This window comes from Eucyclogobius newberryi, unplaced genomic scaffold (genome assembly GCF_026437365.1).
Source record: "Eucyclogobius newberryi isolate DKJ021-1_F unplaced genomic scaffold, fEucNew1.0.hap1 SCAF_273, whole genome shotgun sequence".
Classification (NCBI taxonomy): Eukaryota; Metazoa; Chordata; class Actinopteri; order Gobiiformes; family Gobiidae; genus Eucyclogobius; species Eucyclogobius newberryi.
In genome coordinates, this window is record NW_027315916.1 from 30,001 (window position 1) to 57,500 (window position 27,500).

The 27,500-nt window shown below is 54.9% G+C and overlaps 2 protein-coding genes across 2 annotated transcripts in view; both read right to left on the reverse strand.

Annotated features, from left to right (window-relative positions):
• The window catches only part of bcl2l1 (BCL2 like 1), a 30,092-nt gene extending 5,900 nt beyond the window's left edge, over nt 1–24,192 (reverse strand). Inside the window, exons 1-2 of the mRNA XM_072459768.1 lie at nt 24,074–24,192; nt 7,273–7,999 (exon numbers count right to left, since the gene is read on the reverse strand). Coding sequence (XP_072315869.1) covers nt 7,273–7,911 — 639 coding nt within the window. The 5' untranslated portion in view covers nt 7,912–7,999; nt 24,074–24,192. The remainder of the gene's footprint in view (nt 1–7,272; nt 8,000–24,073) is intronic.
• A 660-nt stretch (nt 24,193–24,852) lies between these two features.
• arfgef2 (ADP-ribosylation factor guanine nucleotide-exchange factor 2 (brefeldin A-inhibited)) overlaps nt 24,853–27,500 on the reverse strand; it is a 48,707-nt gene continuing 46,059 nt past the window's right edge. The window contains exon 34 of the mRNA XM_072459765.1: nt 24,853–26,789. Within this exon, the coding sequence (XP_072315866.1) occupies nt 26,625–26,789 (165 nt within the window). The 3' untranslated portion in view covers nt 24,853–26,624. The remainder of the gene's footprint in view (nt 26,790–27,500) is intronic.

Consider the following 27,500-nt stretch of genomic DNA (forward strand, 5'->3'; position numbering starts at 1 on the left):
ATTATTCAAAGTTTTACATCTTTGATTCATTATAAGTTTTTCATTTGTGAAAAGTTATTCAGAAAATTATCAAAATCTAAATCGTTTCTAAATGACAGATTTTTCACTTTTTACACTTCCTGGTGTAAGTTTCATATTAATATGATCAGTCTGAGGTTTAATAAATCCAAACGTCAGTTTCATGTGAAAACAAACACATCTGGAGTTTTAATGCCACTAAAAATGCCTCAAGTGCCAAAATGGCATAATTTTCGCTATTTATTGAACTTCAATGTGCCATTTCTCAAAAACGGCAGGGATTTAGTTTGTGGAACTTTACGGAATCTAATTTCTAGCCACTTTTCTGTCTGAATTCACACTTGATTGTGTCGTTTGAGACTCAAACAGTTGTTTGTCCTGATGGTGCTGAAAGCAGACCTGAGCAGTGAGAGAGAGGGAGCCTCTGTGACCCGGCTACACCCCCTCCTCCCTGTAGAGACGCTAGCTTTAGCGTTAGCATAAGCAATTCACACAAAAAAGTACAGTATGTAAAAATGTCAAAAGCAAAAGCCCCTAAGACGGTGAAAGCGATCGTAAAGAGGTCAAACACTAATATATATATATATATATATATATATATATATATATATATATATATATATATATATATATATATATATATATAGGGCCCTATGAAGGCCCTATGAGGGCCCTATGAGGGCCCTATGAGGGCCCTATGGGAACACTTCAAACATTGCTGGTTCTAGGTCATGTGTCCATATTAAATAAGGCCAATTTTTTTTTTATAAAATACCGCCGAAAACGCAAAATAGCATTAAATGAAATATAAAAAGCGATATTAAGTCAAAAGATAAGAGCGCATGAAGCGTGACGGAGCAGCTCCGCCCCTGCGCGCTCTCGCCGGGACGGCGCCCGTTTCTGTGTCTTTTTTTAAACCGTTTACATTTTCTCCAGCGCCTTTTGCTGTGACTAAGAGTGTTACACCTCTCCCCCCTCCCCCCCAGTCCCGGTTCAGACCCGGTTCGGTTCAGACCCGGTTCGGTTCAGACCCGGTTCAAACCCGGTTCGGTTCGGACCCGGTTCGGTTCAGTCCCGGTTCAGACCCGGTTCGGTTCAGTCCCGGTTCAGACCCGGTTCGGTTCAGACCCGGTTCAGACCCGGTTCAAATCCGGTTCGGTTCAGACCCGGTTCAGACCCAGTTCAGACCCGGTTCGGTTCAGTCCCGGTTCAGACCCGGTTCGGTTCAGACCCGGTTCAAACCCGGTTCGGTTCGGACCCGGTTCAGACCCGGTTCAGACCCGGTTCGGTTCAGTCCCGGTTCAGACCCGGTTCGGTTCAGACCCGGTTCAGACCCGGTTCAAACCCGGTTCGGTTCGGACCCGGTTCGGTTCAGTCCCGGTTCAGACCCGGTTCGGTTCAGTCCCGGTTCAGACCCGGTTCGGTTCAGACCCGGTTCAAACCCGGTTCGGTTCAGACCCGGTTCAGACCCGGTTTGGACCCGACCCGGTTCAGACCCGGTTCGGACCCGGTTCGGTTCAGACACCGGTTCGGACCCGGTGCTGATTTTACAGAAGATGAAGACAGATTTTCTCATTGGTTCAAAAAAACACACAATAATGAACGTGAAACATATTGATGGATGTGGTAACTATGGCGACGCAGGGACACTGCAGCGTTTGGATTGATTCAGAGCTGGATCCTGTTTTTCCTCAGACCTCTGACCTTTCATGAAGCCCCTCCCGTGTCAGACAATGAAACGCGGCCATCGACTTTCCCCATCCCAACGTCCAGCCACACAAAGAGCCACGATTGAAGCTCCGCCCACAAACAGATGATTGGACGAGAGAGAACACAGACTCAAACACAAAAGAATTGTGTCTCCAACTCTGACTTGACCTCGAGCTAAAGCGCCGCGTTTCCACTGATGCTAACGACTATGTGGAGCCTTAGCAACTCAGAGCTAGCAAAGCATGTTAGCAACACAGAGCTAGCAAAGCATGTTAGCAACACAGAGCTAGCAAAGCACGTTAGCAACACAGAGCTAGCAAAGCACGTTAGCAACAGCCGTTTCCTGTTTATAGCACTCGCTTTGTCAAGAGCCACAATCTGATATTTCAGTGCCTCTCTCTGTGGTCAGTGCCTCTCTGTGGTCAGTGCCTCTCCGTGGTCAGTGCCTCTCTGTGGTCAGTGCCTCTCCGTGGTCAGTGCCTCTCCGTGGTCAGTGCCTCTCTCTGTGGTCAGTGCCTCTCTCTGTGGTCAGTGCCTCTCCGTGGTCAGTGCCTCTCCGTGGTCAGTGCCTCTCCGTGGTCAGTGCCTCCCTGTGGTCAGTGCCTCTCCCTGTGGTCAGTGCCTCTCCCTGTGGTCAGTGCCTCTCCCTGTGGTCAGTGCCTCTCTGTGGTCAGTGCCTCTCCGTGGTCAGTGCCTCCCTGTGGTCAGTGCCTCTCCCTGTGGTCAGTGCCTCTCCCTGTGGTCAGTGCCTCTCCCTGTGGTCAGTGCCTCTCTGTGGTCAGTGCCTCTCCCTGTGGTCAGTGCCTCTGTGGTCAGCACATTCCTCCACAGCCGTTTGATTCAGACCATTGAACTCAGTCAATAATCAATCCCAAAGCGCTGACCACTCGTGCGCTGACCACTCGTGTGTCCAGGCTCTTTGTCTGAGCCATGGTCAACACGATACTCAAACTACTTTATACAACGACAGATCTTTCTCTAAACCACTTTCATAATCACAGTCACTGAACTCTTCTTCATTGGAAAGATAAAATATGATTTTTTCAAATTCAAAACACAGATATATATTTTACGCCCTCCTTTAGGTGTGGCCTGCTGGAGCAGCAGCATCACAGAGAGGAAGAGGCTGGACAGAGTCATCAAGAAGTCCAGCTCCGTCCTGGGCTGTCCTCTGGACTCGGTGCAGGAGGTGGGGGACAGGAGGGTCCTGGCTAAACTCACATCTATGCTGGACCATGAGTGTCGCCCCCTGCAGGACGCTCTGTCCCCTGCAGGACACTCTGTCCTGGACACTCTGTCCCCTGCAGGACACTCTGTCCCCTGCAGGACACTGTCCCCTGCAGGACGCTCTGTCCGCTCTGGAGAGCAGCTTCAGTGACTGATCCACCCTCGCTGTGAGGTAAAGGTTCCGTAGGTCTTTCCTTCTGCTGCTGTCAGACTTTATAACAAAAACTGTTGGTCCTGAACACTCGCAATACTGACCTAACCTAATACTGATGTGCAATTCTGTCGTATGTGCAATTACTGTGAAATTCATGTGCAATCTATGTGCTGTCGTGACACATATTCATGTGCAATTACTGTCGGGATCACATGCAATGGTATTTATTTATTTATAGGAGATCTTCTACTGAAAGTGTTTTTCAGACTTCCTATAAGTGATCTGTTCTTCTGGATCTACCTCTGGATCTACCTGCGTTGCAACAATGAAATTTCCCCATGTGGGACAATAAAGGAATATCTTATATTATCTTACTGGTACATCGACGTCACTGTGTTCAAAGAACATTTTCACACAAAAACATAATCATGAATATTTACTGCACATTAGTGACTTCTGCTGTTTCAGAGACGGTTCAGAAATGAACCTTCACCGTGGCAAGTGTCACTCTCATGTCACTGTAGCAACAAAGTCTGTTCCTTTTCTTCATTTTCATGTTCAGCCTCCAAAAGGATCGCTTCAAATATAATATAATATAGTAGTTATAGAAAAGGACAAGGGAAATGGCCCCAGAGGCTGACCTTTTGGCCCTTTAGGGGCCAGGCTGGTGACCGGTCTAATCCCAAAAGCGGTTTTGATACAGGTCAGACTCTGGTCCCTTAGGTCCTTTAGGTGCTGCTGGACCACGACTGTGAGAGCCAAGTTTAGTTTATACGTTCGTATGGAAATCTACAGTTGATATTTTGTTATAAATGTGTAATTTTATGTTTCACGGATCAATATTGGTTATATAATAATATATTTTGGTTATTTAAATAAACTAAATTCATTTGATTACATTTGTTTTATTTGTAGAATGTATTTGTAGTCTTTAGCCTGCTCTGACGTTGTTGTTGTTGTTGTTGTTGTTGTTGTTGTTGTTTTATGGCGGTTGGCATCCGAGTGTTGCATTACCGCCTGACTTTATTCCTCAGACTTTGTCGTAGTCCGTAAAAGAACTCCTTCCATTGCTTTGGTGTTACAAAGCCCATGAGGTCATGATATGTCTTTGTGACTAGAATAGTTGTTGTTGTTTCAGAGACCGACCGGCTTTATTCCAGGGAGACTCTTCTTCATCTTCCTCTCCTTCTTTGACGTTCGGTGCTTCCACCGTACAGCTTTATTCTTTAGGCTTCATTCTATAGGCTTTAATATTTCCACTGATGTCGCTGCTTGGTAGCCGTGCGTCTACGAGACTGAGCGAGGACAGGAGACCACCCCCACCCCCATCTCTCTGATCACTCTGACTCCCCAAAAGCAGACCCCCATCACTCCGACTCCCATTTAGCGCCTTTAGCCTGTTTTCTATATCTGCCCAATCAAGCTCCTTTGTTCCAAGGAATCTCCCTGCAGCTTTAGCAATGATCCTGATCCTTTCAGTTCTGCTTTGAGTCTGAGCAGCACAGTTTACAACATCCACCATAAAGAGTACAAAATCCTCTCTATCCACAACCAGGGTATTCTCATTCATTCTGGAACCTGCACACTTGGGACCTCCACTCTTGAAACCTTCACACTTCTTGGGAGCCACGCTGGCCTCTCATTTCGCCCTGGCTGGGAGCAGCGCTGGCTCCTCTCTCTGTATTTACTCTAAACTCGTTACTTGAAACTTTCTTGACTGCATCTGCATAGGATATACCTTGAGACCTTTATTTTCTGCACCTCAGCAGCTCTTTTGCTAAACCCGCATCCCCCGTAGGCAGAGCTATGTTCTTCCCCACAGTTACAGCACTTCAGTTTTGCTCCCACGTCACACTTCCCATACTCGTGATCTCCTGCACATTTACCACATCTTTGCCTCCCTCTACAGACCGCTGCAATATGCCCAAAGCGCTGGCACTTAAAGCAACGCAGGGGCGGTGGAACATATGGCCTAACGTCATGGCACATGAACCCAATGAACACCTTACTAGGCAGGCACCTCCCTTCAAGTGTTACCATTACCGACAAGCTGTCACATCTTACCCCAGACCGGGTCACCTTCAACCGCATAGCGTCCACCACCGTAGCTCCAGTCAAATTCTCCTTAACTTCATCCACAGACGTCGCCGTAGAGACACCTACGATAACTCCTCTGACCGTGTTTCTTTCAGCATCAGACACAAGAATGTCATTTCCACCCAGACGTTTAGTTCCAATCGCCTTCCGTTGCTGAGCCGCGTCCTTGCACACGACCAGCAGCGAGCCATCTCTAAGGACACTCGCACTCTTGATCACTCCCACAGCTACAGTTAGGCTCTTTGACAATGCCACTGAATTCCACTCCTTAAAGGATGCACTATCCTGTGCAAGCTTTATGATCACCTTACAGTCTCTGCTCTCACCCCGGATATCAACAGCTTCAGTCTCATCCTGCTGCTCATTCCCAGAACCCTCGGACGAGCTAAGGGACTTTTTACGTTTCCGGGCACGTGCAGCCAGAAAAGGCTGCTCCTCCACGCCGTCCAGAACGTCTTCGACCACCGATCCACTCTCCTCCGCCATCTCGTAAATGTGTTACTGTCACTTTAAGAGAGACAGCGCTAAGGGGGCGTGGCCAGGAGCGCAGGAGACAGAGACAAATGCCTTTATGACCGTAGTATTCTCTTTGTTGAACAGCTGTATTTGATTTCTCCTGTAACAAGTGTCACAAAACTGCTGATTCCACTTTGTTCAGTATTTGTTACATGGGAGTTATTTCTCATCAATTAAAGTACACGAGTACACAAAGTACACGAGTACACAAAGTACAAGAGTAATACCACCGGCAAAAACACGACCTCAGCCACAAATACTTTGCCCAAAAAGTCTTTGACTCAGTCTAAAATATGAAGAAACAAATCACAGGACGAACATCACGACGTCACAAGTCGACGACTGAGCGCCACATTCCCTGAAGCCAGGAGGGGCGTGTCCGAGCGGGGCGTGTCACCGATCATATGAGTCTGATGCGTGTCTTGACCTCCGCTGAACCCCTGGGGTTCAATCAAACCAGGTTAAGAACCACTGTTTGAAACAAAAGACTAAGATATTATAATGAGGCATCGATGTCACTCAAGTCTAAAACTTAAATCATGTTTCACTCAAGAAAGACGTCAATCAAAAGGTCATTTGGACATAATCTGTATCTGGACATAAAACTGACTTAAAACATGAAGTCAATATAAAGAGCAGGACAAAATATGAAATATAAAATGAGACAAACTAAATCAGATCTGAAGCAAAAATCACAAATGTTCAAATCATTTCATATTTTCAACATGAAGCAGAGGATGCAGTGGTGGTCAGGCCCAGCAGGGCCTTCTCTGCCTAAACATAATCACAATATCATCTAAAAATATGTATATTTTCCCACAAATATTGATTACATTATTCCCCAGAGTAAGAGTTTTACTCTTCATGTCACTGAAGGCCCCAGTCCCACCACCACGGCCCGGCACTGGGACTCTGTGGATGAGTTTCATGGTTTGTGGTGACGTGTGTGAGGGTCATGCAGGTGATGTGTGTGAGGGTCATGCAGGTGATGTGTGTGAGGGTCATGCAGGTGATGTGTGTGAGGGTCATGCAGGTGATGTGTGTGAGGGTCATGCAGATGATGTGTGTGAGGGTCATGCAGGTGATGTGTGTGAGGGTCATGCAGGTGATGTGTGTGAGGGTCATGCAGGTGATGTGTGTGAGGGTCATGCAGGTGATGTGTGTGAGGGTCATGCAGGTGATGTGTGTGAGGGTCATGCAGATGATGTGTGTGAGGGTCATGCAGGTGATGTGTGTGAGGGTCATGCAGGTGATGTGTGTGAGGGTCATGCAGGTGATGTGTGTGAGGGTCATGCAGGTGATGTGTGTGAGGGTCATGCAGATGATGTGTGTGAGGGTCATGCAGGTGATGTGTGTGAGGGTCATGCAGGTGATGTGTGTGAGGGTCATGCAGGTGATGTGTGTGAGGGTCATGCAGATGATGTGTGTGAGGGTCATTCAGGTGATGTGTGTGAGGGTCATTCAGGTGATGTGTGTGAGGGTCATGCAGGTGATGTGTGTGAGGGTCATGCAGGTGTGTGTGAGGGTCATGCAGGTGATGCGTGTCTTACCCATCCGCCCTGCGCGTCGATCCACTCCTGGATGTGATCGTCCAGGTAAACGGTCATCCAGTCCACGATCCGTCCGACCAAAGGGCTCATCTCTTTGTCCACGCACTCGACGCAAAGAGCGCCCCCGAAGGCGAACAGTCCCACCACGCGGCCCCAGTTCACGCCGTCCCTGAACACCTCGTCCATCACGCTCTCGAAGCTGTGGTAGGCCGTGGCGGGCGTGATGTGCAGCTGCCGGTGCAGGTCGCTGAAGGCGCGGCTGAAGCGCAACTCGAACTCGTTGGCGGAGTCGCGCAGAGCCTCTTTCACCGCGTCCATGACGGTCGAGGAGGCGTCGGGTCGGAGGGCGGAGTCCGGGCCGCCGCCGTTCACCGAGCCGTTTGAGCGAGAGTCTAAAGAGTCGCCATCGTCCGTCCTGCTCGCCTCGGTCCTGCTCGCCTCGGTCCCTTTTTCTGCTTCTGTCCTTGCCACTCCCGTCCTCTCCGCCTGCGTCCTCTCCGCCTGCGTCCTCTCCGCCTGCGTCCTCTCCGGTCGCTCCGTGTGCGTCCGTTGTCCGAGCCCGAGGTGCTCTGCAGAACAGTCTCTCTGGGACAGTTTGTACTGGATGTAAAACTCCACCAGAGCTCGGTTCAGGGACATGACGGCGTCTGGTTCCTCTTCTCCCGGTTCCAGATCAAAGTTCCATCGTCAGAACCAACAGAGACGCAGAGATCCAACAGCTCAGGTCCTAAAGGAGAAACACAAACCCGTCAGGAACCAGTGTGAAGTGACGTCGCTGCAGCTCGTCCTCTTCATGGCACCACTATTTCATAACCACAATAATCGGTTAGTAAAAGCCAGGAAGTAGTACAAGCTAAAGAGGCTAACGTAAGCCCGCCCCCTGCTGCTAAAACGAGCACCGTGCCGGCCCTACACTATTGACCGTGTTCGGACCCGCCCACATTTCCCTCTTTTCCCATGGGATCGGCACTTTCGTTGTAATGACACTTCCTGTCCAGTGGGAATGCTGTTGGTTTAAATGGAGGACGAGGGAATGAGGGGAATCGATTTTTCCCTCTAAATTGTGCTTTTTTCTGTAGTCACATCACACAGATGGGAAAACAAAATGCGAGTCAGGCCCGATCTGAAACATGTGATTCATATTCTCTGAAAAGATAAGGCCCAGTCCTGAAACTAGCTGTGCTAAATGTCAGATCCTTATGTAACAAATCACTCTTAATCATTTCATTTCTTCTTATAATCTTGATTTTATGTTTTTAAAGGCGTAATGGACAATTTTTTGGCCCAAATCTGAGTCTCATTTCCTCGTGGCGTGGACTGCCGATTAGTCCTGCCATGTGTCAATCATAGAACTTCCCCATGAGCAGCATGTTTCCCCGTGTCTAAGCGCATGGATCTATCATAATATAGTTCCCTCAGTGACAGGACAAAATTAAGACAGAGAAAGACAGTTCGAGCTCAGAAGAGACGGAAATCTACAGAGACGAGAGATGATGTGATCTGTCGCGCTAATAAACAAACGCACGTGTAGCATCGAGGCTACACGTGCAACTCCCGTGCGCCCGCACGTGTACTTCCGCTTGAGTCCTCAAATCGGCGAAAAATCGTCCATTATTCCTTTAACTGAAACATGACTTGACAAAAACACAGGGAATTTTGTTTTAATAGAATCTGTTCCTGTAACTGACAAAACTGTCCAGGAGAACATGACCGGAGCGGCCTCCTGCTGGTGCTAGAGTCAGGACTAAACATGGACCGGCCTTCTGCTGGTGCCAGAGTCAGGACTAAACATGGACCGGCCTCCTGCTGGTGCCAGAGTCAGGACTAAACATGGACCGGCCTTCTGCTGGTGCCAGAGTCAGGACTAAACATGGACCGGCCTCCTGCTGGTGCTAGAGTCAGGACTAAACATGGACCGGCCTCCTGCTGGTGCCAGAGTCAGGACTAAACATGGAGCGGCCTCCTGCTGGTGCCAGAGTCAGGACTTAACATGGACCGGCCTCCTGCTGGTGCCAGAGTCAGGACTAAACATGGACCGGCCTCCTGCTGGTGCCAGAGTCAGGACTAAACATGGACCGGCCTCCTGCTGGTGCCAGAGTCAGGACTAAACATGGACCGGCCTCCTGCTGGTGCTAGAGTCAGGACTAAACATGGAGCGGCCTCCTGCTGGTGCCAGAGTCAGGACTAAACATGGACCGGCCTCCTGCTGGTGCTAGAGTCAGGACTAAACATGGACCGGCCTCCTGCTGGTGCCAGAGTCAGGACTAAACATGGACCGGCCTTCTGCTGGTGCCAGAGTCAGGACTAAACATGGACCGGCCTCCTGCTGGTGCTAGAGTCAGGACTAAACATGGACCGGCCTCCTGCTGGTGCCAGAGTCAGGACTAAACATGGACCGGCCTCCTGCTGGTGCCAGAGTCAGGACTAAACATGGACCGGCCTCCTGCTGGTGCCAGAGTCAGGACTAAACATGGAGCGGCCTCCTGCTGGTGCCAGAGTCAGGACTAAACATGGACCGGCCTCCTGCTGGTGCCAGAGTCAGGACTAAACATGGACCGGCCTCCTGCTGGTGCCAGAGTCAGGACTAAACATGGACCGGCCTTCTGCTGGTGCCAGAGTCAGGACTAAACATGGACCGGCCTCCTGCTGGTGCCAGAGTCAGGACTAAACATGGAGCGGCCTCCTGCTGGTGCCAGAGTCAGGACTAAACATGGAGCGGCCTCCTGCTGGTGCCAGAGTCAGGACTAAACATGGAGCGGCCTCCTGCTGGTGCCAGAGTCAGGACTTAACATGGACCGGCCTCCTGCTGGTGCTAGAGTCAGGACTAAACATGGACCGGCCTCCTGCTGGTGCCAGAGTCAGGACTAAACATGGACCGGCCTCCTGCTGGTGCTAGAGTCAAGACTAAACATGGAGCGGCCTCCTGCTGGTGCTAGAGTCAAGACTAAACATGGAGCGGCCTCCTGCTGGTGCCAGAGTCAGGACTAAACATGGACCGGCCTCCTGCTGGTGCCAGAGTCAGGACTAAACATGGACCGGCCTCCTGCTGGTGCCAGAGTCAGGACTAAACATGGACCGGCCTCCTGCTGGTGCCAGAGTCAGGACTAAACATGGAGCGGCCTCCTGCTGGTGCTAGAGTCAGGACTAAACATGGAGCGGCCTCCTGCTGGTGCCAGAGTCAGGACTAAACATGGAGCGGCCTCCTGCTGGTGCCAGAGTCAGGACTAAACATGGACCGGCCTCCTGCTGGTGCCAGAGTCAGGACTAAACATGGACCGGCCTCCTGCTGGTGCTAGAGTCAGGACTAAACATGGACCGGCCTCCTGCTGGTGCCAGAGTCAGGACTAAACATGGACCGGCCTCCTGCTGGTGCTAGAGTCAGGACTAAACATGGACCGGCCTCCTGCTGGTGCTAGAGTCAGGACTAAACATGGAGCGGCCTCCTGCTGGTGCTAGAGTCAGGACTAAACATGGACCGGCCTCCTGCTGGTGCCAGAGTCAGGACTAAACATGGACCGGCCTCCTGCTGGTGCTAGAGTCAAGACTAAACATGGAGCGGCCTCCTGCTGGTGCCAGAGTCAGGACTAAACATGGACCGGCCTCCTGCTGGTGCTAGAGTCAGGACTAAACATGGACCGGCCTCCTTCTGGTGCTAGAGTCAGGACTAAACATGGACCGGCCTCCTGCTGGTGCTAGAGTCAAGACTAAACATGGAGCGGCCTCCTGCTGGTGCTAGAGTCAGGACTAAACATGGAGCGGCCTCCTGCTGGTGCCAGAGTCAGGACTAAACATGGGCCGGCCTCCTGCTGGTGCCAGAGTCAGGACTAAACATGGACCGGCCTCCTGCTGGTGCCAGAGTCAGGACAAAACATGGACCGGCCTCCTGCTGGTGCCAGAGTCAGGACTAAACATGGACCGGCCTCCTGCTGGTGCTAGAGTCAGGACTAAACATGGACCGGCCTCCTGCTGGTGCCAGAGTCAGGACTAAACATGGACCGGCCTCCTGCTGGTGCCAGAGTCAGGACTAAACATGGACCGGCCTCCTGCTGGTGCCAGAGTCAGGACTAAACATGGACCGGCCTCCTGCTGGTGCTAGAGTCAGGACTAAACATGGACCGGCCTCCTGCTGGTGCTAGAGTCAGGACTAAACATGGAGCGGCCTCCTGCTGGTGCTAGAGTCAGGACTAAACATGGACCGGCCTCCTGCTGGTGCCAGAGTCAGGACTAAACATGGACCGGCCTCCTGCTGGTGCTAGAGTCAAGACTAAACATGGAGCGGCCTCCTGCTGGTGCTAGAGTCAGGACTAAACATGGACCGGCCTCCTGCTGGTGCTAGAGTCAAGACTAAACATGGAGCGGCCTCCTGCTGGTGCCAGAGTCAGGACTAAACATGGACCGGCCTCCTGCTGGTGCCAGAGTCAGGACTAAACATGGACCGGCCTCCTGCTGGTGCCAGAGTCAGGACTAAACATGAAACTCTTCATCTTTGGCCTTGGCACATGAGACAGTGATGGATCTCGTTGTACAAATCAGGCCCTCAGGCGACAGGCCCTAAGGCGACAGGCCCTCAGGCGACAGGCCCTAAGGCGACAGGCCCTAAGGCGACAGGCCCTAAGGCGACAGGCCCTCAGGCGACAGGCCCTCAGGCGACAGGCCCTAAGGCGACAGGCCCTAAGGCGACAGGCCCTCAGGCGACAGGCCCTCAGGCGACAGGCCCTAAGGCGACAGGCCCTAAGGCGACAGGCCCTCAGGCGACAGGCCCTCAGGCGACAGGCCCTCAGGCGACAGGCCCTAAGGCGACAGGCCCTCAGGCGACAGGCCCTAAGGCGACAGGCCCTAAGGCGACAGCCCCTAAGGCGACAGGCCCTCAGGCGACAGGCCCTCAGGCGACAGGCCCTCAGGCGACAGGCCCTAAGGCGACAGGCCCTAAGGCGACAGGCCCTCAGGCGACAGGCCCTCAGGCGACAGCCCCTAAGGCGACAGGCCCTAAGGCGACAGGCCCTCAGGCGACAAGCCCTAATGCGACAGGCCCTCAGGCGACAGGCCCTAAGGCGACAGGCCCTAAGGCGACAGGCCCTCAGGCGACAGGCCCTAAGACGGTGAAAGTGTTAGAGCTAAAAGTGCTTGATATAAACATGTGACGTTATCTTCACCAGGTTTGTTCAGCGTCGTCACAGCAACAACTTCAGAGAGAATGAACAACAATCTGCACTTTCTATAAACTATGAGCCTAAACCAGGACTAAACCAGGACTAAACCAGGACTAAACCAGGTCGAAACCAGGACTAAACCAGGACTAAACCAGGACTAAACCAGGTCGAAACCAGGACTAAACCAGGACTAAACCAGGACTAAACCAGGTCTAAACCAGGTCTAAACCAGGACTAAACCAGGACTAAACCAGGACTAAACCAGGTCTAAACCAGGACTAAACCAGGACTAAACCAGGTCGAAACCAGGACTAAACCAGGACTAAACCAGGTCTAAACCAGGACTAAACCAGGACTAAACCAGGACTAAACCAGGTCTAAACCAGGACTAAACCAGGACTAAACCAGGTCGAAACCAGGACTAAACCAGGACTAAACCAGGACTAAACCAGGTCTAAACCAGGACTAAACCAGGTCTAAACCAGGACTAAACCAGGTCTAAACCAGGTCTAAACCAGGTCTAAACCAGGACTAAACCAGGACTAAACCAGGACTAAACCAGGACTAAACCAGGTCTAAACCAGGACTAAACCAGGACTAAACCAGGACTAAACCAGGACTAAACCAGGACTAAACCAGGTCTAAACCAGGACTAAACCAGGACTAAACCAGGACTAAACCAGGACTAAACCAGGACTAAACCAGGACTAAACCAGGTCTAAAACAGGTCTAAACCAGGTCTAAACCAGGACTAAACCAGGACTAAACCAGGACTAAACCAGGACTAAACCAGGTCTAAACCAGGACTAAACCAGGACTAAACCAGGACTAAACCAGGACTAAACCAGGACTAAACCAGGTCTAAACCAGGACTAAACCAGGACTAAACCAGGTCGAAACCAGGACTAAACCAGGACTAAACCAGGACTAAACCAGGTCTAAACCAGGACTAAACCAGGTCTAAACCAGGACTAAACCAGGTCTAAACCAGGTCTAAACCAGGTCTAAACCAGGACTAAACCAGGACTAAACCAGGACTAAACCAGGACTAAACCAGGTCTAAACCAGGACTAAACCAGGACTAAACCAGGACTAAACCAGGACTAAACCAGGACTAAACCAGGTCTAAACCAGGACTAAACCAGGACTAAACCAGGACTAAACCAGGACTAAACCAGGTCTAAACCAGGACTAAACCAGGACTAAACCAGGACTAAACCAGGACTAAACCAGGACTAAACCAGGACTAAACCAGGTCTAAAACAGGGGATAAGCTCTGGTCACTCTCTGTCCAGTTTCGCGTCAGGAAAAGTCTGGACGTCTGTGACTCAGACACAAAGTCTGGTTTGTTTACTACGCCACATGGAGGAGCACGTGGCAGCTCCACGCGCGCGCCTCCTTTTCTCCACAGCGCGCGCGCCTCACATGTCCAGCGCTTAGACCCTTTAGGCACAGCGTGACCACAGCGTGACCACAGCGTGACCACAGCGTGACCACAGCGTGACCACAGCGTGACCACAGCGTGACCACCCCACAGCAGCTCACATCCTAAACAGGATTTAAACAACGCGACACGCAAGAAACTGACCCACAGCGACACGCGCGTGACCACTGCGTGACCACCCAGCGCGTGACCACTGCGTGACCACCCAGCGCGTGACCACTGCGTGACCACCCAGCGCGTGCCCTCTCAGCCGTACTCACGTCACGGTCCTGGAGCCCGCGCGGTAGAAACATTCTCCCGATCACGACCCGCGCAGTCTCGTGCCAGAGCCGCACGTACGTCAGGCCCCGCCCTCCGCTGGGAGAGGGCGGGGCCAGGGCCAAAGAGGGCGGGCCGTCCAAGTCAATGGCAGCGGCTCATTAGCTCAGTTAGCCTTTAGCCTTTAGCCTTTGAGCACTGAGACCCGGGATTGTGGTGTAATAATGTCATGTCTAGAACTTAGGTCTCATTTGTGTAACATCCGGGTCATTGTGGCTCTGCAGACTCTGACCTCTGACCTGCAGCTTCAGTCTGTGTTCAGAGGTCAGAGGATGTCTCACATGCGGTAGAACATTGAGTGTGTTTTTCTGCAATATGTTCAGACTGGTTTTGTGCATATGTGGCACCTGCTGTGCCTTAATAAGCTGAACTCAATGTTTGCTCTGGTCAGATCAGGGAGGGACAGAAAGACATGTGTCTGAGAGACATGTGTCTGTGAGACATGTGTCTGAGAGACATGTGTCTGAGAGAGACATGTGTCTGTGAGACATGTGTCTGTGAGAGACATGTGTCTGTGAGACATGTGTCTGTGAGAGACATGTGTCTGTGAGACATGTGTCTGAGAGACATGTGTCTGTGAGACATGTGTCTGTGAGACATGTGTCTGTGAGAGACATGTGTCTGTGAGACATGTGTCTGAGAGACATGTGTCTGTGAGACATGTGTCTGTGAGACATGTGTCTGTGAGAGACATGTGTCTGTGAGACATGTGTCTGTGAGAGACATGTGTCTGTGAGACATGTGTCTGTGAGACATGTGTCTGTGAGAGACATGTGTCTGTGAGACATGTGTCTGAGAGACATGTGTCTGTGAGACATGTGTCTGTGAGAGACATGTGTCTGTGAGACATGTGTCTGTGAGACATGTGTCTGAGAGAGACATGTGTCTGTGAGACATGTGTCTGAGAGACAAGTGTCTGAGAGACATGTGTCTGAGAGAGACATGTGTCTGTGAGACATGTGTCTGTGAGACATGTGTCTGTGAGACATGTGTCTGTGAGACATGTGTCTGTGAGACATGTGTCTGTGAGAGACATGTGTCTGTGAGACATGTGTCTGTGAGAGACATGTGTCTGTGAGACATGTGTCTGTGAGACATGTGTCTGTGAGACATGTGTCTGAGAGAGACATGTGTCTGAGAGACATGTGTCTGTGAGACATGTGTCTGTGAGACATGTGTCTGTGAGACATGTGTCTGAGAGAGACATGTGTCTGTGAGACATGTGTCTGAGAGAGACATGTGTCTGTGAGACATGTGTCTGTGAGACATGTGTCTGTGAGACATGTGTCTGTGAGACATGTGTCTGAGAGACATGTGTCTGAGAGACATGTGTCTGTGAGACATGTGTCTGAGAGACATGTGTCTCTTCACGGCTGAAATAAAGAACCACTTTTGAACTTGGTTATATTTCGTCTCATTTTGTCGTTTGTTCCAGTTTAGTTTCCACAACAGAAGTTACGTAGGTTTGTGCACCATGTGATCGTGCCGACCAATCAGAGCGAGACTTACAACACAAGAGCCCAGAGTGAGACAGAGAAATATCAAGAAAACTGACGGATTTCACGGGGCGAGGAGTGAGCGAGGAGTGAGCGAGCGAGGAGTGAGCGAGCGAGGAGTGAGCGAGGAGTGAGCGAGGAGTGAGCGAGGAGTGAGCGAGCGAGGAGTGAGCGAGCGAGGAGCGAGCGAGGAGTGAGCGAGCGAGGAGTGAGCGAGCGAGGAGCGAGCGAGGAGTGAGCGAGGAGTGAGCGAGGAGTGAGCGAGCGAGGAGTGAGCGAGCGAGGAGCGAGCGAGGAGTGAGCGAGGAGTGAGCGAGGAGAGAGCGAGCGAGGAGCGAGCGAGGAGTGAGCGAGGAGTGAGCGAGCGAGGAGTGAGCGAGCGAGGAGCGAGCGAGGAGTGAGCGAGGAGTGAGCGAGGAGTGAGCGAGGAGTGAGCGAGCGAGGAGTGAGCGAGCGAGGAGCGAGCGAGGAGTGAGCGAGGAGTGAGCGAGGAGAGAGCGAGCGAGGAGCGAGCGAGGAGTGAGCGAGCGAGGAGTGAGCGAGCGAGGAGCGAGCGAGGAGTGAGCGAGGAGTGAGCGAGCGAGGAGTGAGCGAGCGAGGAGCGAGCGAGGAGTGAGCGAGGAGTGAGCGAGGAGTGAGCGAGGAGTGAGCGAGGAGTGAGCGAGCGAGGAGTGAGCGAGGAGCGAGCGAGGAGTGAGCGAGCGAGGAGTGAGCGAGGAGTGAGCGAGAGGCGAGGAGTGAGCGAGGAGTGAGCGAGAGGCGAGGAGTGAGCGAGGAGTGAGCGAGGAGTGAGCGAGGAGTGAGCGAGCGAGGAGTGAGCGAGGAGTGAGCGAGCGAGGAGTGAGCGAGGAGTGAGCGAGCGAGGAGTGAGCGAGCGAGGAGCGAGCGAGGAGTGAGCGAGGAGTGAGCGAGGAGTGAGCGAGAGGCGAGGAGTGAGCGAGGAGTGAGCGAGGAGTGAGCGAGCGAGGAGTGAGCGAGCGAGGAGCGAGCGAGGAGTGAGCGAGGAGTGAGCGAGCGAGGAGTGAGCGAGCGAGGAGTGAGCGAGGAGTGAGCGAGCGAGGAGTGAGCGAGAGGCGAGGAGTGAGCGAGGAGTGAGCGAGGAGTGAGCGAGCGAGGAGTGAGCGAGAGGCGAGGAGTGAGCGAGGAGTGAGCGAGGAGTGAGCGAGCGAGGAGTGAGCGAGCGAGGAGCGAGCGAGGAGTGAGCGAGGAGTGAGCGAGCGAGGAGCGAGCGAGGAGTGAGCGAGGAGTGAGCGAGCGAGGAGTGAGCGAGGAGTGAGCGAGGAGTGAGCGAGCGAGGAGTGAGCGAGGAGTGAGCGAGGAGTGAGCGAGCGAGGAGCGAGCGAGGAGTGAGCGAGCGAGGAGTGAGCGAGGAGTGAGCGAGCGAGGAGTGAGCGAGAGGCGAGGAGTGAGCGAGGAGTGAGCGAGGAGTGAGCGAGCGAGGAGTGAGCGAGAGGCGAGGAGTGAGCGAGGAGTGAGCGAGGAGTGAGCGAGCGAGGAGTGAGCGAGCGAGGAGCGAGCGAGGAGTGAGCGAGGAGTGAGCGAGCGAGGAGCGAGCGAGGAGTGAGCGAGCGAGGAGTGAGCGAGCGAGGAGTGAGCGAGGAGTGAGCGAGGAGTGAGCGAGCGAGGAGTGAGCGAGGAGTGAGCGAGGAGTGAGCGAGCGAGGAGCGAGCGAGGAGTGAGCGAGCGAGGAGTGAGCGAGGAGTGAGCGAGGAGTGAGCGAGCGAGGAGTGAGCGAGCGAGGAGCGAGCGAGGAGTGAGCGAGGAGTGAGCGAGAGGCGAGGAGTGAGCGAGGAGTGAGCGAGGAGTGAGCGAGCGAGGAGTGAGCGAGCGAGGAGCGAGCGAGGAGTGAGCGAGCGAGGAGTGAGCGAGGAGTGAGCGAGGAGTGAGCGAGCGAGGAGTGAGCGAGCGAGGAGCGAGCGAGGAGTGAGCGAGGAGTGAGCGAGCGAGGAGCGAGCGAGGAGTGAGCGAGCGAGGAGTGAGCGAGCGAGGAGTGAGCGAGGAGTGAGCGAGGAGTGAGCGAGAGGCGAGGAGTGAGCGAGGAGTGAGCGAGGAGTGAGCGAGCGAGGAGCGAGCGAGGAGTGAGCGAGGAGTGAGCGAGCGAGGAGTGAGCAAGCGAGGAGCGAGCGAGGAGTGAGCGAGGGGCGAGGAGTGAGCGAGCGAGGAGTGAGCGAGGAGTGAGCGAGCGAGGAGCGAGCGAGGAGTGAGCGAGAGGCGAGGAGCGAGCGAGGAGTGAGCGAGGAGTGAGCGAGCGAGGAGCGAGCGAGGAGTGAGCGAGGGGCGAGGAGTGAGCGAGCGAGGAGCGAGCGAGGAGTGAGCGAGAGGCGAGGAGTGAGCGAGGAGTGAGCGAGAGGCGAGGAGTGAGCGAGAGGCGAGGAGTGAGCGAGGAGTGAGCGAGGGGCGAGGAGTGAGAGAGGAGTGAGCGAGCGAGGAGTGAGCGAGGAGTGAGCGAGCGAGGAGCGAGCGAGGAGTGAGCGAGGAGTGAGCGAGGGGTGAGCGAGGAGTGAGCGAGGAGTGAGCGAGGAGTGAGCGAGAGGCGAGGAGTGAGCGAGGAGTGAGCGAGGAGTGAGCGAGCGAGGAGTGAGCGAGGAGCGAGCGAGGAGTGAGCGAGCGAGGAGTGAGCGAGGAGTGAGCGAGAGGCGAGGAGTGAGCGAGGAGTGAGCGAGAGGCGAGGAGTGAGCGAGGAGTGAGCGAGGAGTGAGCGAGGAGTGAGCGAGCGAGGAGTGAGCGAGCGAGGAGCGAGCGAGGAGTGAGCGAGGAGTGAGCGAGCGAGGAGTGAGCGAGCGAGGAGTGAGCGAGCGAGGAGTGAGCGAGGAGTGAGCGAGGAGTGAGCGAGGAGTGAGCGAGCGAGGAGTGAGCGAGAGGCGAGGAGTGAGCGAGGAGTGAGCGAGGAGTGAGCGAGCGAGGAGTGAGCGAGAGGCGAGGAGTGAGCGAGGAGTGAGCGAGGAGTGAGCGAGCGAGGAGTGAGCGAGCGAGGAGCGAGCGAGGAGTGAGCGAGGAGTGAGCGAGCGAGGAGCGAGCGAGGAGTGAGCGAGCGAGGAGTGAGCGAGCGAGGAGTGAGCGAGGAGTGAGCGAGGAGTGAGCGAGCGAGGAGTGAGCGAGGAGTGAGCGAGGAGTGAGCGAGCGAGGAGCGAGCGAGGAGTGAGCGAGCGAGGAGTGAGCGAGGAGTGAGCGAGCGAGGAGTGAGCGAGAGGCGAGGAGTGAGCGAGGAGTGAGCGAGGAGTGAGCGAGCGAGGAGTGAGCGAGCGAGGAGCGAGCGAGGAGTGAGCGAGGAGTGAGCGAGCGAGGAGCGAGCGAGGAGTGAGCGAGCGAGGAGTGAGCGAGCGAGGAGTGAGCGAGGAGTGAGCGAGGAGTGAGCGAGCGAGGAGTGAGCGAGGAGTGAGCGAGGAGTGAGCGAGCGAGGAGCGAGCGAGGAGTGAGCGAGCGAGGAGTGAGCGAGGAGTGAGCGAGGAGTGAGCGAGCGAGGAGTGAGCGAGCGAGGAGCGAGCGAGGAGTGAGCGAGGAGTGAGCGAGGAGTGAGCGAGAGGCGAGGAGTGAGCGAGGAGTGAGCGAGGAGTGAGCGAGCGAGGAGTGAGCGAGCGAGGAGCGAGCGAGGAGTGAGCGAGGAGTGAGCGAGCGAGGAGCGAGCGAGGAGTGAGCGAGCGAGGAGTGAGCGAGGAGTGAGCGAGGAGTGAGCGAGCGAGGAGTGAGCGAGCGAGGAGCGAGCGAGGAGTGAGCGAGGAGTGAGCGAGCGAGGAGCGAGCGAGGAGTGAGCGAGCGAGGAGTGAGCGAGCGAGGAGTGAGCGAGGAGTGAGCGAGCGAGGAGTGAGCGAGAGGCGAGGAGTGAGCGAGGAGTGAGCGAGGAGTGAGCGAGCGAGGAGCGAGCGAGGAGTGAGCGAGGAGTGAGCGAGCGAGGAGTGAGCAAGCGAGGAGCGAGCGAGGAGTGAGCGAGGGGCGAGGAGTGAGCGAGCGAGGAGTGAGCGAGGAGTGAGCGAGCGAGGAGCGAGCGAGGAGTGAGCGAGGAGTGAGCGAGCGAGGAGCGAGCGAGGAGTGAGCGAGAGGCGAGGAGCGAGCGAGGAGTGAGCGAGGAGTGAGCGAGCGAGGAGCGAGGAGTGAGCGAGGGGCGAGGAGTGAGCGAGCGAGGAGCGAGCGAGGAGTGAGCGAGAGGCGAGGAGTGAGCGAGGAGTGAGCGAGAGGCGAGGAGTGAGCGAGAGGCGAGGAGTGAGCGAGGAGTGAGCGAGGGGCGAGGAGTGAGAGAGGAGTGAGCGAGCGAGGAGTGAGCGAGGAGTGAGCGAGCGAGGAGCGAGCGAGGAGTGAGCGAGGAGTGAGCGAGGGGTGAGCGAGGAGTGAGCGAGGAGTGAGCGAGGAGTGAGCGAGAGGCGAGGAGTGAGCGAGGAGTGAGCGAGGAGTGAGCGAGCGAGGAGTGAGCGAGCGAGGAGCGAGCGAGGAGTGAGCGAGGAGTGAGCGAGCGAGGAGCGAGCGAGGAGTGAGCGAGCGAGGAGTGAGCGAGCGAGGAGTGAGCGAGGAGTGAGCGAGGAGTGAGCGAGCGAGGAGTGAGCGAGGAGTGAGCGAGGAGTGAGCGAGCGAGGAGCGAGCGAGGAGTGAGCGAGCGAGGAGTGAGCGAGGAGTGAGCGAGGAGTGAGCGAGCGAGGAGTGAGCGAGCGAGGAGCGAGCGAGGAGTGAGCGAGGAGTGAGCGAGGAGTGAGCGAGAGGCGAGGAGTGAGCGAGGAGTGAGCGAGGAGTGAGCGAGCGAGGAGTGAGCGAGCGAGGAGCGAGCGAGGAGTGAGCGAGGAGTGAGCGAGCGAGGAGCGAGCGAGGAGTGAGCGAGCGAGGAGTGAGCGAGGAGTGAGCGAGGAGTGAGCGAGCGAGGAGTGAGCGAGCGAGGAGCGAGCGAGGAGTGAGCGAGGAGTGAGCGAGCGAGGAGCGAGCGAGGAGTGAGCGAGCGAGGAGTGAGCGAGCGAGGAGTGAGCGAGGAGTGAGCGAGGAGTGAGCGAGAGGCGAGGAGTGAGCGAGGAGTGAGCGAGGAGTGAGCGAGCGAGGAGCGAGCGAGGAGTGAGCGAGCGAGGAGTGAGCGAGCGAGGAGCGAGCGAGGAGTGAGCGAGGGGCGAGGAGTGAGCGAGCGAGGAGTGAGCGAGGAGTGAGCGAGCGAGGAGCGAGCGAGGAGTGAGCGAGAGGCGAGGAGCGAGCGAGGAGTGAGCGAGGAGTGAGCGAGCGAGGAGCGAGCGAGGAGTGAGCGAGGGGCGAGGAGTGAGCGAGCGAGGAGTGAGCGAGGAGTGAGCGAGGAGTGAGCGAGGAGTGAGCGAGCGAGGAGCGAGCGAGGAGTGAGCGAGAGGCGAGGAGTGAGCGAGGAGTGAGCGAGAGGCGAGGAGTGAGCGAGAGGCGAGGAGTGAGCGAGGAGTGAGCGAGGGGCGAGGAGTGAGAGAGGAGTGAGCGAGCGAGGAGTGAGCGAGGAGTGAGCGAGCGAGGAGCGAGCGAGGAGTGAGCGAGGAGTGAGCGAGGGGTGAGCGAGGAGTGAGCGAGGAGTGAGCGAGGAGTGAGCGAGGAGCGAGCGAGGAGTGAGCGAGCGAGGAGTGAGCGAGCGAGGAGTGAGCGAGGAGTGAGCGAGGAGTGAGCGAGGAGCGAGCGAGGAGCGAGCGAGGAGCGAGCAAGGGGCGAGGAGTGAGCGAGGAGTGAGCGAGGGGCGAGCGAGCAAGGAGTGAGCGAGGGGCGAGGAGTGAGCGAGGAGTGGGCGAGGAGTGAGCGAGGAGTGAGCGAGGGGCGAGGAGGGGCGAGGAGTGAGCGAGGGGCGAGGAGTGAGCGAGGAGTGAGCGAGGGGCGAGCGAGGAGTGAGCGAGGAGTGAGCGAGGGGCGAGGAGTGAGCGAGGAGAGAGCGAGGAGCGAGCGAGGAGTGAGCGAGGAGTGAGCGAGCGAGGAGTGAGCGAGCGAGGAGCGAGCGAGGAGTGAGCGAGGGGCGAGGAGCGAGCGAGGAGTGAGCGAGGAGTGAGCGAGCGAGGAGCGAGCGAGGAGTGAGCGAGGAGTGAGCGAGCGAGGAGTGAGCGAGGAGTGAGCGAGCGAGGAGTGAGCGAGAGGCGAGGAGCGAGCGAGGAGTGAGCGAGGAGTGAGCGAGCGAGGAGCGAGCGAGGAGCGAGCGAGGGGCGAGGAGTGAGCGAGCGAGGAGTGAGCGAGGAGTGAGCGAGGAGTGAGCGAGCGAGGAGCGAGCGAGGAGTGAGCGAGAGGCGAGGAGTGAGCGAGGAGTGAGCGAGGAGTGAGCGAGAGGCGAGGAGTGAGCGAGAGGCGAGGAGTGAGCGAGGAGTGAGCGAGGGGCGAGGAGTGAGAGAGGAGTGAGCGAGCGAGGAGTGAGCGAGCGAGGAGCGAGCGAGGAGCGAGCGAGGAGTGAGCGAGCGAGGAGTGAGCGAGCGAGGAGCGAGCGAGGAGTGAGCGAGCGAGGAGCGAGCGAGGAGTGAGCGAGGGGCGAGGAGTGAGCGAGCGAGGAGTGAGCGAGGAGTGAGCGAGGAGTGAGCGAGCGAGGAGCGAGCGAGGAGTGAGCGAGAGGCGAGGAGCGAGCGAGGAGTGAGCGAGGAGTGAGCGAGCGAGGAGCGAGCGAGGAGTGAGCGAGGGGCGAGGAGTGAGCGAGCGAGGAGTGAGCGAGGAGTGAGCGAGGAGTGAGCGAGCGAGGAGCGAGCGAGGAGTGAGCGAGAGGCGAGGAGTGAGCGAGGAGTGAGCGAGAGGCGAGGAGTGAGCGAGAGGCGAGGAGTGAGCGAGGAGTGAGCGAGGGGCGAGGAGTGAGAGAGGAGTGAGCGAGCGAGGAGTGAGCGAGGAGTGAGCGAGGAGTGAGCGAGCGAGGAGCGAGCGAGGAGTGAGCGAGGAGTGAGCGAGGGGTGAGCGAGGAGTGAGCGAGGAGCGAGCGAGGAGTGAGCGAGCGAGGAGTGAGCGAGCGAGGAGTGAGCGAGGAGTGAGCGAGGAGTGAGCGAGGAGCGAGCGAGGAGCGAGCGAGGGGCGAGGAGTGAGCGAGGAGTGAGCGAGGGGCGAGCGAGCAAGGAGTGAGCGAGGGGCGAGGAGTGAGCGAGGAGTGGGCGAGGAGTGAGCGAGGAGTGAGCGAGGGGCGAGGAGTGAGCGAGGAGTGAGCGAGGGGCGAGGAGGGGCGAGGAGTGAGCGAGGGGCGAGGAGTGAGCGAGGAGTGAGCGAGGGGCGAGCGAGGAGTGAGCGAGGAGTGAGCGAGGGGCGAGGAGTGAGCGAGGAGAGAGCGAGGAGCGAGCGAGGAGTGAGCGAGGAGTGAGCGAGGGGCGAGCGAGGAGCGAGCGAGGAGTGAGTGAGGGGCGAGGAGTGAGCGAGGAGTGAGCGAGGGGTGAGCGAGGAGTGAGCGAGGGGCGAGGAGAGAGCAAGGGGCGAGGAGAGAGCAAGGGGCGAGGAGTGGGCGAGGAGTGAGCGAGAGGCGAGGAGTGAGCGAGGAGTGAGGAGTGAGCGAGAGGCGAGGAGTGAGCGAGGGGCGAGGAGTGAGCGAGGGGCGAGGAGTGAGTGAGGAGTGAGCGAGGGGCGAGGAGTGAGCGAGGAGTGAGCGAGGAGTGAGCGAGGAGTGAGCGAGGGGTGAGCGAGGGGTGAGTGAGGGGCGAGGAGTGAGCGAGGAATGAGCGAGGAGCGAGCGAGGAGTGAGCGAGGAGTGAGTGAGGGGCGAGGAGTGAGCGAGAGGCGAGGAGTGAGCGAGAAGCGAGGAGTGAGCGAGGAGTGAGTGAGGGGCGAGGAGTGAGCGAGGAGTGAGCGAGGAGTGAGCGAGAGGCGAGGAGTGAGCGAGGAGTGAGCGAGGAGTGAGCGAGAGGCGAGGAGTGAGCGAGGAGTGAGCGAGGAGTGAGTGAGGGGCGAGGAGTGAGCGAGGAGTGAGCGAGGAGTGAGTGAGGGGCGAGGAGTGAGCGAGGAGTGAGCGAGGAGTGAGCGAGGAGTGAGCGAGGAGTGAGCGAGGAGTGAGCGAGGAGTGAGCGAGGAGTGAGCGAGGAGTGAGCGAGGAGTGAGCGAGGGGCGAGGAGTGAGCGAGGAGTGAGCGAGGGGCGAGGAGTGAGCGAGGAGTGAGCGAGGAGTGAGCGAGGGGAGTGCATGCTCACATGCAGCGCCCCCTGGAGGACATGTTCCTCCCAGACACTTTCACACTAAAAGCTGACGAGGCTCCGCGATCAGGGAAAGGAAATGAGGATTAGAAAGGCCACATCTGTCTTCAAACCAAACCAGACTAAACCGGACCAGACTGGACTAAACCGCGTCCCGCTTCTCACTTTCGGTCACATTGCGCAGAGTTAAAGCCGTAAATTGCGTCTAAATCGCGGCGTTCTTGCTCCGGTGCGTCACGAGCGTCTTCCGCCGCGCGGGAGGAAACGGACTTAAATCAGGATTTTTAGGACAAATCTCGCCTCGCGCGTCGTGCCGCGTCGTGCCGCGTCGGAGCGCGTTACCTGAAGATCTGAGGCCGTGAAATCATCTCCAGACGCGGTTTAATCCCGGACCCGGTGGAACACGGGCCGCTTCCTTCATCGCTAACGTTTAGCCGCAGCTAACACCGGCCCCGCCCCCGATCCGCCCTCGCCCCGCCCCCCCGGAACAGCTGATTCATTTGACAAACTCCTCCAGAATAAAAGTCTAAATAAAACAATGAAAGTTCAACTGTGAAAGAAATGACCAAGACTCAAATATTTATATCATTGTTATTAATATCATTATTAATGATTCTTCTAATTGTTTGATTATTTTCTCTTTATCTTTTGTCTTCTTGTTTTCACTTTGTTTACTGTATTAAGTAAAAGGATCTCATTTTCATTTGTTTATTCTCTAAATATGGAGTGATTATGATCATTTCTGAGTTATTAAAATCACGTGACAAATGCTCTGCTTTTCTCCATCTCACATTAAACACTAAACAAAGGATGTGGCGTCTCCATGGAAACCTTTGTTTTCCCACAATCCACTAAAAGCCTTGAGTACATCGCCCTCGTGTGGACGGATGACGTCACTGCAGTTTGGAAAAGTCAAACTAGAAACTGACCCGCTCAAAACCTGCATCTAGACACATTGATACATGTATAAATACATGTATATATACATGCATGTGTTTATACACGTATATAAGACAAACATTTGAGTCAGTGTGGACTGTGTAAACATGGGGGACCCTCAGGGGCCCTCGATGGTCCTGACAGTGACCAGAGAGTTACATGAGTCAAAGTCGATAGGCATCTCAGAATTGCAGTTTATTACTTCAACTTGAATATTACACACAATAATATTTGAATATTTTACAATGAAAACTTTACATACGTCTTATCACTGCAGCTTTATTTATATATTTATATTTCCCCAGATTTATGGAACATCCACAGCTGCAAAGAGAGGAATGCTTCTGGTAATAATGCACTTGAAATAAATACATGTGTAGAGAGGAAGAGGAGGAGTTAGAGGAGGAGTTAGAGGAGGAGTTAGAGGAGGAGTTAGAGGAGGAGTTAGAGGAGGAGTTAGGAGGAGCTGCGGTTTCAGAGACAATTACAAACCAGAGTCCTGCTAACACTGCTCCTGCTAACAAGCTAACGTACCAAGACTGCCCCTGTTAACACTGCTCGTGCTAACACTGCCCCTGCTAACACGCTAACAATGCCCCTGCTAACACTGCCCCTGCTAACACTGGCCCTGCTAACGTGCTAACACTGCCCCTGCTAACGTGCTAACACTGCCCCTGCTAACGTGCCAACACTGCCCCTGCTAACGTGCCAACACTGCCCCTGCTAATGTGCTAACACTGCTAACACTGCCCCTGCTAACGCTAAACAGCGTTTGCAGTTCTAAATAAGGACAAACCCAAAGGAACAAAAATGAAGGTAATTTGTCTTGAGCACATTTGAACTGTCGAGGAATCTGCGAACCACAGTTTGAGAAACACTTTACTAAATAATATAAAACACTTATAGTGTCAACATTAACATATAAAAGTGTTTGTATCATAAAATATTTTTAGTTTTTAAATACAATTTTGATAAAGTCCAGCACATGAACCGTTATTTCAAGCAGATTGTGCAGCTACACATGCTAACACGCTAACGCTGTCCTGATAACACGTTAATGCTTTCCTGCTAACACGCTAACGCTGTCCCTACTAACACGCTAACGCTGTCCTGCTAACACGCTAACGCTGTCCTGCTAACACGCTAACGCTGTCCTGCTAACACGCTAACGCTGTCCCTACTAACAAGCTAACGCTGTCCTGCTAACACGCTAACGCTGTCCCTACTAACAAGCTAACGCTATCATGCTAACACGCTAATGCGGTCCTGCTAACACGCTAATGCTGCTCCAGCTAACACGCTGTCCTGCTAACACGCTAACGCTGTCCTGCTAACACGCTAACACTGTTCTGCTAACACGCTAACGCTGTCCTGCTAACACGCTAACTCTGTTCTGCCAACAGGCTAACGGTGGCCCAGGAAACCAAGGTTTGTAGGAAAAACACTTCTGAAATCACAGAATCCTGGTTTAGACCTGGACCAGAAGGGGCAGAGTGGGCCAGAGTGGGCCGGAGGGGGCAGAGTGGGCCGGAGGGGGCAGAGTGGGCCGGAGGAATGCATAATAAAAGCACAAGTGCAATCAAGCTTCATAAAGCAACAATCGGACAAAATAATAATATAAAATAAAGTAAACCCAGAAAAAGACTAAATAAATACATAAAATCATTGACAAAAACAGTTTTGGATTCACAGACACAGGAACATGAGTTAATACCACTTGAATTTAGAACGTTGAGCTGGATTTGAGCTCATGGGACGTTGTAGTCGTGGGTGTAATGCCTGTGGTGCCTCTATGACACCTCCTGCACAGTGGCGCCCCCGTGTGGTGCCTCTATGACACCTCCTGCACAGTGGCGCCCCCGTGTGGTGCCTCTATGACACCTCCTGCACAGTGGCGCCCCCGTGTGGTGCCTCTATGACACCTCCTGCACAGTGGCGCCCCCGTGTGGTGCCTCTATGACACCTCCTGCACAGTGGCGCCCCCGTGTGGTCCGTGGATGTGGAAGACGGAGCCGATCCTCAGGAAGAACCTCCGGAGAACGGCCCTGAGCTCCGGGATCAGGTCGAACTGCATCATCTCACACAGACGAGGGTAAAAGGAGGAGGAGAGAGGCCGGAACTGAAGAGACAAACACTGACATCAACCATCGCTCTAGTACTACTACTGCTACTACTACTGCTACTGCTACTGCTACTACTACTGCTACTGCTACTGCTACTGCTACTGCTACTGCTACTGCTACTACTACTGCTACTACTACTGCTACTGCTACTGCTACTGCTACTGCTACTACTACTGCTACTGCTACTGCTACTGCTACTGCTACTGCTACTGCTACTGCTACTACTACTGCTACTGCTACTGCTACTACTGCTACTGCTACTGCTACTGCTAGTAGTAGTAGTAGTAGTAGTAGTAGTAGTAGTAGTAGTAGTAGTAGTAGTAGCAGTAGTAGTAGCAGTAGTATTAGTAGCAGTATTAGAAGTAGTAGTAGTAGTAGTAGTACTAGTACTAGTAGTACTAGCAGTAGTATCAGTATTAGTACTAGTAGTAGTACCAGTAGTAGCAGTAGCAGCAGTACTAGTACTAGTAGTAGTAGTAGTAGCAGTAGCAGTATTAGTAGCACTAGTAGTAGTAGTACTAGTAGTAGTAGTACTAGTACAACTACTAGTAGTAGCAGCAGCAGCAGCAGCAGCAGCAGTAGTAGTAGTAGCAGCAGTAGCAGTAGCAGTAGCAGTAGTAGTAGTAGTAGTAGCAGTAGCAGTAGTAGCAGTAGTAGTAGTACTAGTACTAGTACTAGTACTAGTAGTAGTAGTGGTAATGGTAGTA